The 10,656-nt window shown below is 46.8% G+C and overlaps 1 protein-coding gene across 1 annotated transcript; it reads left to right on the top strand.

Annotated features, from left to right (window-relative positions):
• Positions 1 to 350: 350 nt before the first annotated feature.
• On the top strand, positions 351 to 6,432 carry MAP1LC3C (microtubule associated protein 1 light chain 3 gamma). The gene is made up of 5 exons (XM_040451811.1): positions 351 to 587; positions 689 to 744; positions 923 to 1,029; positions 3,123 to 3,499; positions 5,431 to 6,432. The coding sequence occupies exons 1-4, from the start codon at positions 530 to 532 to the stop codon at positions 3,325 to 3,327; spliced, it is 426 nt and encodes a 141-aa protein (XP_040307745.1). The 5' UTR covers positions 351 to 529; the 3' UTR covers positions 3,328 to 3,499; positions 5,431 to 6,432.
• Positions 6,433 to 10,656: the final 4,224 nt, after the last annotated feature.

The raw sequence follows: 10,656 nt of genomic DNA, 5'->3' as shown, positions 1-10,656 counted from the left end.
GACTTTGGGCAAATGCCTTTCCCTTTCTGATCAAAGGTTTCTTTCTGTGAAAAATGACAAGGTCTGTTGTGAGAATTAAGCAGCCTACTTCAGCATTGGGTGGCCCCATCCTGGCCCACCTTCAAGATAGTTCATTATGGAAGCACAAGAATGTCCTTAGCACACAGCTCTTTGACCTCTCCAGAGTCCTCAGTGCAGACCTAGTCTGCTTGATTACCCAGCCCTTGGTTTTACTGTGAACCCTAATTTCTCCAGCAAAGAAATATCTTGAACTGATCATGAGCAAAGTGGCCTTCTCGGACCAGCAAGCAGGTGGCTGTTCCAGGTCCTTCCTCAGGACTGACCTCCTCCTGCCCAGGGAGGGGGTGGGGAAGGCGGGTTGGAGATGCCTGATGTCACACAGCCCTACATAAGGGCCTCCTTTAGACTCCTGCGGGTGGTTTGGAAGCAGCTGGAGGAATGAATTAGGTCCTGGTTGTGGGATTTTTTTTTTTTTTTAAGTCAGACACAGACACAGCTGTTGAGCAAAATGCAGACTCCACAGAAAACCCAAAGCCTCAGACCCTTCAAGCAGAGGAAGAGTTTAGGTAAAGTTCTCAGAGTCGCTGTCTGGGTTGCCAGAGAGAGGGAACAGGATACAGCCTTCTCTTGCTGTTTACTTATTCTTTTGTCTTTAAAATATTCACAGCAACCAGACAAGAGGAAGTTGCTGGAATCCGGGCAAAGTTCCCAAACAAGATCCCGGTAAGACTCCATTGTGCTTTTTGAAAAGGAGTATGCCTTGTGTCTTGAAACAAAAACAAAAACAAAACCCCAAATATAACAAGAAGAAGAAAAAAAAATCCCCACTGGCTCTCCCTGTTCTATGTTTCTAAGGCAGTGAGAGCTCTGTCACATTCTTAGGGGTTGACCCTCTTGACAGGTGATAGTGGAGCGCTATCCCAGGGAAAAGTTCCTGCCTCCGCTGGACAAGACCAAGTTCCTGGTCCCTCAAGAGCTGACCATGACCCAGTTCCTCAGCATCATCCGGTAGGTGACAAAGTACATGCGGCGGCATGTGCTGGGCTTTTTCTGTTTGCTTTGTTAGTTGGTTTGGTTTTGAGGATGGGAGCATTCTGGAAGAGAGGGAAAAAATTTTCTCTGTGACTCACCTTTTAGCATCTGTAGTGCCCAGGAAAGATGCTCTGAGAACTAATCCAATTTAAACAGGTGGGGGAACCCCACAGATAACAAATCTAAAGAGAGTGACTTTTCTAAAATGTTTCAGAGGTAGTCTTGGCTCTGAAACTAGACCGAAAGTGCCTTTCCTCTACGTGCTGTTTAAAACCCAGTCTGCATTTTCCCAGGAGAGACACAGTACCTTTAAAGGGTGTGCGCACCAGGGGATTGGGGACCTCTTCAAAAGGCAAATACTCCCTGCACTGCTTAGACCCAGAACAGGGAAGGAGTACCCACACGTGCCCCTTCCTTGGGTTAAGGCACAGTGAAGAAAATGGAGCAATTTTTAAAGTTTCAGAGGGTTAAGTAGTGTCACCCGACACATGGATTCAATAAAAATGACTTGGGAGTAATGTGAATACCACCCGGGAGGTAATTCTTCACAGGGTTGAAAAGTCCGGTGAGGCCAGCCCTTACAAGCTGCCTAGATGCTTGTTGCTTGGAGAATTCATTATGAATGTGTGTTGCTCTCGGTTTTGTTTGTCTTGGTGAGTTCTGTAAGAGCATCCTGATTTCCTCTCCTCAGGGAAGCTTCCGTTGGCCCAGTGTGAACAGAGGTGGCTAAGGGAGCATGAAAGTTAGGATTATATCCCAACATGTTGATGTAGCATAGTGTGACCTCCCCTCCCCCACCTCCCTCAGAAACAACCCTTTGAGTTCCCAGAGCTATTCTTTTTCTCCGTCCCAGACAAGAGTCATCTCCTTTCCACCAGCCCTGACCCACCCTCCATCCCAACTCTTGATGCTCCAGGATGGGTGTTGAGCATCAGTTATGTTCTGTGTTCTTTCTGGGCTCTGTCTTTACAGCAGTGAAAGAATAGACAAAATTCCTTGTCCGCAGCCTCCTCCTCCAAGGAATGCCACAACCCCCGTGGAAAGAGAGCATGGCCAAGGACAGGAGATGGGGGTGTAGACTCTAGGAGCAGGAGTTCCCTGCAGAGCTGAAGGCAATGCGCTCGTTCCCAACTCCACCCATACCCATCGCAGAACACTTCTTTTTTACCCAAAGACAGCCATGCAGTTGTCAAAGCCAGAATCTCTGGGGTTATTTTAGGAAGGATTATCTAGTTGTAAAATTAATCAGCTTCCAGCCACCTGTGTCCCAAAGCCACATGGACCTGAAAGTTCGCAGCTTTGAGGCCAGAGTGGGCAGGTTGGGCTGCCTCTGCAAGCAGAGCACATGGAAATGTGCTGCAGGGGGTGCAGAGCCCTTACCTGGGTGTCTACATCACCACATCGTCCCCCACTCCAGGATGAGCCAGGCTTCAGACTGACCTTGACATTTCCAGCATGCCCAATTGAACTTTGCTGTTTCTCCATTTCCTTGAGGTGGGGGAGAGATGGCCAGGGGCAGGTGGGTTTGGGGGAAGGGCACACTTGGAGGCAGCAACCTTCTAAAATGTCATCCCAAGGCTGTTTAACAGTGAGATGCTGGAAGATACTGTAATCACCTTTGTATGTCTGGGGATGTGCAGACCTTTGGTTTAAGAGCAAAGAGCTTATTTGCTTAGCATTTTTGTGTTGGTATGTCCCCTAGTAAACGATAGGATCGCCTCACCCTTTTGGCCCAACTGGGAGGACTTATGGTATTTTAAAGCTGCAGGAAAGGAGTAGGGAGCAATTCTATCTTCCTGAGTGTCATGATCCTGCAACCCTCTGGGATGCTTCCCAGGCAAACCGAATTAGAATCTCTAAGTGTGGAGTGTAGGAATCTGTATTTTCAGCAGGCACTCCTGGGTCATTGTCAAGTTTGAGGACCATTCCTAGAGCGGGGAAGTGGGCTCCTTGGGTAGACATGTTTGCAGTGAACAAACAGATAAGTCAGGCCTTGGGTCAGGAGCCCATGCCCTGCCCAGTTAAAGTTTCCTTTTCCTGTCCCCACCACCCCCCCACCCCCCGCCCAGGAGCCGCCTGGTCCTGGGGGCTTCTGAAGCCTTTTACTTGCTGGTGAACAATAAGAGCCTGGTCAGCATGAGTGTGACCATGGCAGAGGTCTACAGGGACTACCAGGATGAGGACGGCTTCGTGTACGTGACCTACGCCTCCCAGGAGATGTTCGGCTGCCTGGGCTCCGGGAAGACCCTGCCGCCCTCTGCAGAGCATGTCTAGAACCTGTTCTCAAACCTGCGGAGACATGGACCAGCCCCAGTGTGTGCGGCAGGCAGTGATCAGCACCAGCCATCACAGGGACACCTGGCCACCCCTGTCTCCTTTGTGAGGCTCCAGGCTCCCATGTGCTCCATGTAAGATGGCATGCTGGCTCTTGGGAATCGTGTAAATAGTAAGTCCTTTCTAAGTAGATCTTTATGGTTCTCCGACGATGAGCCAGAGAAGGATCTAAGTGTCTTCTGTGGTGGAGGCCGGCAGGCTCTTGGGGAGTCTGGTGTCACCCCGTGTGGGCAGGAGTCCTGTGTGCGCTCGGTCATTGGGAACTTCGGCCTGAGGACGGGTCTCAGGGGAACCCCCGCGTTCTTCAGGGGGCAGGGGTCCTTATCTGTGTCGTTCCGGAGACAATTATTGTATTTTCACAGCCTTCACTCCACCTTCTTTTCTCTCAGATTCTGTTTTATCTGTTTATACCATATGGATTTATGCCAAAGACACAACTGTTCAGTATAGAGTCACTTAACTTGTACGTGTTTGCTCTGTGCCAGCTATGTAAGCGGGTCACGTGTCTTAGTGTTTCATCACAACTCTTTCTGGTTAATTATCATTATCACCATTTCACAATGAGGAAACTGAGGCCCAGAGAGATACAAAATGTTTTCCAAATTCACACAACACGATCTGCTGGGACTCGAGCCCAGAGAGTCTGGCTTTGGAAGCCACACTCCTAGCCCTCTGCGAGGCCCTCCATCTGATGAGGTTACTCTGCGAGTTCAGACTGGCTGCTTGAGCCACAGAGCCCACTTTCATCAACTTAGCCCACCAGGGAGACTTGCAACCTGGGGAGTGTAGCAGAGCTCAGAACTCGTGGAACGAGTGACAGGGGGTGTTTGGTTTAGCAGCTGCAGCACCAAGTGTGAGCACTCCAACTGTGCTTGGAGGGTATTCGTCAGGGAAGGCTTTGTAGGGTGTTCCACTTGAGCTGGGTTTTGAAGCATGGATAAGAGTTTGTCTAGAAAGGAATTTTATTTATTTATATTCAACATACATTTATTGAGCACTTACTGAAAGGGAAGTCCTATCCTAGGTGCTGGAAAGACAACACTGACCGAGACAGGTAAGGTCCCAGACCTCAGGGGTCACAGTTGATTCTAGGAAGGGAAGAAGGACAGTATTCAAGATGAGTTTCCATGCTTATAAGTACAATAAAGAAAAACAAAACAAAACAGAAGGTAATTAGCAGATTTAATCCTTTATGTAGGAGGGTCAGAGAGAGCTTCTGGGAGGGAGGAACTTTCACTTGGACCCGAATGATGACAAGGAGCCAGTGGTGGAGGCTAAGCATGCCAGGGGGAAGGGTGGCTGTGAGGTCCAAAGGTTTGAGAGCTTTCCAAACGGAAAGGGTTCCAGCGTGGTTGCAGCCAGGGAAGGGGAGAGAAGCTAGGCAGGGGCCAGTCCTACAGGGTCGACTTTGCTAAGGTGTTAGGGTTTTATTTTAAGGTTGGTAAGTGGGAAAGGAGAAGCATTCTAACTGGAGAGAGAGAGAGAGAGAGACAGAGACAGAGACAGAGACAGAGAGAGAGACTCAGTGAAGGTGTGATCTCCCTAACATCCCCCAGTGGCACTGAGATGGCCTTTGCCCTCTGCTCATTCCTGGGTCCATGGATCCGTGGATCCATCGTCCTGCTCCAGGCTGCATTTCACTGCTCCCAGGCACCAGCCAGCCCACTCTCCTGCCTGTGGCTGTCCTTCCCATGCCCAGCTTGCCTGGTCTCCTGCTCTACTCACTTCCTCTAACACCCATCCATCAAGTCCTCTCTGCCATCTGCTGAGTGAAACAGCGCCTCCCAGATTTGTTCTCCAGATGTATCCTTTGCTTCACCTTGAGCAGTGAATATTCTTCCTAAATGAGTCCATTTCCCAAGATTGACTTTGACTTTGAGAGCTGGTTGGCCCTGGACATCCACATAACTGGCCGTGCCCGGGGCCGGTGCTCTTGCTCCCAGTCTTACCCATCCCTGCGGCTGCTCTTGAATCCAGCATCTAAGATTATCATCCCTCTGGATTGTAGCTGGGTGAGCTGCTGTGCTCTGTTTTGTCTCCAAGACCCTTCCCGATATGGCTTCCCTCCTGCATCGACCTCAGGCTGCCTCGTTTGTGGTGGACAGTGTCCAGTTTCCTGCTGTATAACCAACCAGCCCAAGTTCAGTGCATGAAACCATCACGGCTTTTTTGCACTTATGGAGTCTGTGAGTAAAGATACCAGAAAGTGCACAGTGGCAACAGCTCCCTGCTGTCTGGGGACTCAGCTGGGAGACCCGAGGGCTGGGAGTGACTTGAACGGCTGGGAGCTGGGATCATCTGGAGGCGTCTTTGGTCTCACGTCTGACTCCTGGGCTAGGATGACTCAAGGCCAGGCCCAGCTGAGACAAGAGGAGCTCCATGTGCCTCTCCCAGTGTGGGTTCCAGGATGGCCATCCTCAGAAGGAGAAGTGGAAGGGCATGTGATCCGAGGAACCAAGACCGCAGCTGACCTGTCCCTAGGTGATGAAGTCCAATTGATTTTGGTCCGGATTTTTTTTCCTTTATTTTCTTAGCATCTACTCAGATGCATAAGATTAAATGGCAATGTGTACTTCTGTAAATTATGACTACTTTTCTGTTACAGTATTCATCATTGTCTATTGATTTTTACGAGCTCACAAAGTTGAGTGATTCCCTCTTTGTATACCATATGTATTAAAAATAATTACCCAGTTCCTTTGGTCTTGTTTATGGCAGACTGTCTTACATAACTCCTTTTTATTCTTCTGTGATCTTTTCCTTGTGGATTCTGAGTTCATGTTCTCAATAGAAAGTTTCTCCTAACTCCGCGATTGTAAAAAGTATATACCCATCCTGTGTTTACTTCTAGCACTATGTTTCCATTTTGTTTACATTTAAGTATTTGAATGAAGTGGAATTTATTTTGGTAACAAAAGAAAGTATGCAGTTTCAATGCTTAACCAAGTGTTACCAGCACTTTTAATAAGTTGTCCATGGTATTTGAATTCGCTGTGGTTATGCGTTTTTGTCTTAGTACCATAATAACAAAAGAATGCTTAAGAACAATGGACTGTGGCCTTCCTTTTTTGGATTCCGCATGGCTTTTGGTAATGCTAAACACATTTGGCTAATCAATGCTTGGTGATAGATTAGAGAACCTGAGCTGTCCACTTCAGAGGGAGATACTAGAATGATGGGATTGTGCCATTGCTTGTTTTTACAATGATCAGCTCAGCCAGGAAACCATGTTGGTTTTAGTGCCTATTTCTGTGCAGGAACCATCCTCTTCCATAAAACCAAAGAGGATCAGATAAAATGCATCTGCTTATGTCACAGCTATCACAGAATCTACAGCTGATCTGATGCACTTGACTGCCTAGACCAGAGATAAGCAAACAGTAGCCTACTGCCTCCAGCCATCTGACATGGGCTATTTTTGTAAGTACAGTACTTCTGGAATACAGTCATGCCATTTCTTCACCATGGGCTCTGGCTGCTACTGTGCGACAATGACAGAGTTGAGTATTTGTGACATAGACCATATAACCTGCAAAGCCAAAAATGTTTACTGTCTGACCCTTCACAGAGGAAGTTTGCTGATCCCTTAGTCCAGGTTTGCAGTATAATTTTATCATCAAGATGTCCTGGGGGATAAATCACATTAAGAACTTTCTTTTCATTGTTGTTGTTTTGGTCCTATATAAGATGAGAAGGAAATTTCCCAGTCGCTGGATTCATTGATTTTGTGTTGCTAAGTCCTTGACTGGAGGCGCTGAATGTAGACACATACAGTTCTCCACCGGCCAAAAGGTACTCCTAATCATGGTTCATATTCACCAGTCTCCTCCAGGCCCACTCACCCTTCATTTGCCTCTGAAATATGGATGGGGGATTTCTAGTGTGAACTGTTTCCTTTCGGGAACAAAAGAAACCAGTTCATACCCATTTCCCAGCCAACTCCCTTTGGGTTAGGAGACCTCAGCTGCTCACAGCACACAGGCCCTTCACACAAGACTAAATCCAGGGCAGGGCTTTCCAACCTGTGCACAACTGGAATTTGGGTAAGTACTTCTCTGTTGTGGAGGCTGCCGTGGTATCATAGGAGACTAACAGCACCCCTAGCTTCTGTTTACCGAAGCCGGTAGCACTGTCCCCTCACCCCAGTAGTGACACCAAAAAAATCTCCAGCCATTGTCAAATGTCCTCTGGGGGGTGAAATTGCTCCCTGCTCAAAACCACAGTTCAAGTTCACTCTAGACCAGAAGTGTGGTCTGTAGGCAAGCAGGTCAGCCTGACCTAGGAGTTTATTAAAAATGCAGAAGTTCAGGGCTGTCTCCAGACCCATTGAGTCAGAACCTACAATCTGTCAAGATCCCCCAGGTGATTCACGGGCACTTTAGAGTTTGAGAAGCACGGGCCCAGACATTATGGGTAGTAACAGCCCTGAGGCTTTCTCCCCGCTCTTCAGAAAGTGCTCCACCTACACCCTCCTCTCTCAACTTTGTGAGCACACAATTTGGCACACACACTCTGGTGTCCTGGGACGAGCCGGAACTTTGTCATCTGACAAACCTAGGTTCAAAAGAAGAGTCTGCCCCTGTGTGTCTGGGGGATTATTTAATCGACGTCAGTGCCCTCATCCGAAAAATCTCTCGTTTGTGTTTCAGAACACGTGGGCCTTCTGAGCAGGTTATTGACGAAAGATCAGCACACTTTTGGTATCAAAGTTTTTAAATCACATATGAACGTTTCTCACAAGTGATGAAGTCACAAAGGCAGCAAGGCTCCCCCTAGCAAGACCATACCCGGAGCGGCTTCCTCTACCCTATGAACTCACTAGTTCAGAACTCAAGGGTCTCCATTGACATTTATGTCAGAGCCTACAAGTGCCACCAGGTGGCGCCAACACCACTTCATTAGGTTTAGAAATTGCCAAGCAGTTTGCTGCCAATAAAGCTAAATCCCCCCCAATTTTAAAGTCACTATTGGGGTAACTCCCCATTAACTCTGAAAAGGCTAGCTCTAGCCAAAGAGGAAATCAGACATAAATGTTGGGGAAGAGTACACAGAACATTATATGTGTCTCCTTGACGTGAATGCTAACCAGCCCATGGGAAAGAACTGCTCAGACGTTAACGCTACAAAACATCAGGAAGGAAAGCAGGGTCCTCCGAAATCCTGGTGCTGCCATGGAAACCAGAACCATCATAAAGACACAAATGGCCCAGATGGATTCCGGGAGCAGGGTTGGAGAGTGAGGACCATGGGCCACCATGTGGGGAAGGAAGTCAAGAGAGGGATAACAGTAGAGAATTAGTAGTAGCAGAAATAAAACAAGTCCCAAACGTCATTTTACCTTTATTTGATGCCTTTTATCAGAAGATACATGCTTCATGAATATTAGTCCTCCTCCAGCACCTAGTTCAGAGAGCTCAGCCACACCCAGGCATCCTAGGCACTGAGTTATGGTATTAGAATAGCTTTTCAGTTCCTAAGATTAGATTAATACCTGCAAATCAACCGTGTAGAACCTCTAAGTCAACAGGAGACCAGAATCTGAGTTGGGGGTGGATGGGGTCAGTGGGCAAGAATTTCCTCAACTAGATTCAGCGTCTGTGATACTTTGGAAGAAAGGGGTGCTCCAAATGGGGAACAAAGGATTTTCAGTCACTGAAAACGACCAGCCCCAATGATAAAACAAAATGGACAGTATCTTGTGAACTTACGTATCATGGTTCCCTCTAGTGCCACATCATTGTGGCAGCAACCTTTCGATTTGGCCCTCAAAGGCATTGCCTTATCTCCTCATTCTGTGTCTTTGTCACCTCTTGCCAAACGTTTCATGTACTGGCTCATCCTGTCTTGCTTGTGCTCTATTTTTATTATCTTTTAAGCATTTCAGGGTCATTGTTCATGTTCTTTCATGTCTGGAGTGTCTCTCCCTCTAGGGATGACATTTTCCTGCTTGTCCTTCAAGATCCAAGGCAGCTTCTTGACTTGGTTCTGTGCTCCTACTGTTTCATCCATGAGTCTTATTTATTTGGGAGTTATAATGACCCTACAATTCATAGTCAATATTCACTAAGATCTTGAAAGATACTTATTATTGTTATTATTCCCATTAAGGATGAAGAAACCCAGGTCAAGAAAAGTCAAATAAAATTCCTAAAGGCACAGAGCCAATAAGCCTACAGATCAAACTCACATTTGTATCATCCTGTGTTTCAAACATTGCATGGGACATACTTACACTTAAAAAAAGAGGGGTGGGGAGGCGCTTGGGTGGCGCAGTCGGTTAAGCGTCCGACTTCAGCCAGGTCACGATCTCGCGGTCCGTGAGTTCCAGCCCCGTGTCGGGCTCTGGGCTGATGGCTCGGAGCCTGGAGCCTGTTTCCGATTCTGTGTCTCCCTCTCTCTCTGCCCCTCCCCCGTTCATGCTCTGTCTCTCTCTGTCCCAAAAATTAAAATAAATAAATAAATAAATAAATAAATAAATAAATAAATAAAAGAGGGGGTGGGGCACCTGGGTGTCTCAGTCGGTTAAGCGTCCAACTTTGGCTCAGGTTGTGATCTCATGGTTTGTGAGTTCCGGCCCTGCATGGGGCTCTGTGCTGACAGCTCAGAGCCTGAAGCCTACTTTGGATTCTGTGTCTCTCTCTCTCTGCCCCTCCCCTGCTCATGCTCTGTTTCTCTCTCAAAATTAAAAAATAAACATTAAAAATTAAAAAAAAAAAAAAGAAATTTTGTTTATCTGAAATTGAAATTTAACTGTGTGTCCAGCATTTTTTATTTTCTAAATCAGGCAACCCCATGTGTGGCTCTAGTATGGGCTGTGAATAGCCTTGCACCTTAAGACTCTATGTTACACAGTAAATTTTGAACAAATAGAACTACACCCACCTTCTGGGTCTCAAACCTTCCATGGGGTATTCCCCACTTTGATTCATTGGAAAATGCCAACTTAATCTTTAAAACCAAAGTCAACTGGCTTCTACCACCCCAGGTATGGATGGCTATTCCCCCTGCCCTTCCTGCACACATACCTTGTGCCTACATTTATTATTGCTTTTTCTACAATGTCTCAATTATTATGATTAGTACCTTGCCTAGGAGAATCAACATAAACTAAGATTGCATGTGTGAATTAAATACATGAATGAATGAATGAATAAACCATCATGAAGATAATGAACATATTCTCAACTTCTTTGTATTTACTTTTCAAATAGACTCCTATCCATTTGGGGATAACAGGGTGGTTGCTAAAATACAGAAACATGAGTTAAG

Source organism: Herpailurus yagouaroundi, unplaced genomic scaffold, assembly GCF_014898765.1.
Source record: "Herpailurus yagouaroundi ecotype Mexico unplaced genomic scaffold, PumYag 205, whole genome shotgun sequence".
NCBI classification, from domain to species: Eukaryota; Metazoa; Chordata; class Mammalia; order Carnivora; family Felidae; genus Herpailurus; species Herpailurus yagouaroundi.
The sequence above is the reverse complement of the archived record's forward strand: the minus strand, read 5'-3'. Positions and strand labels throughout refer to the sequence as shown.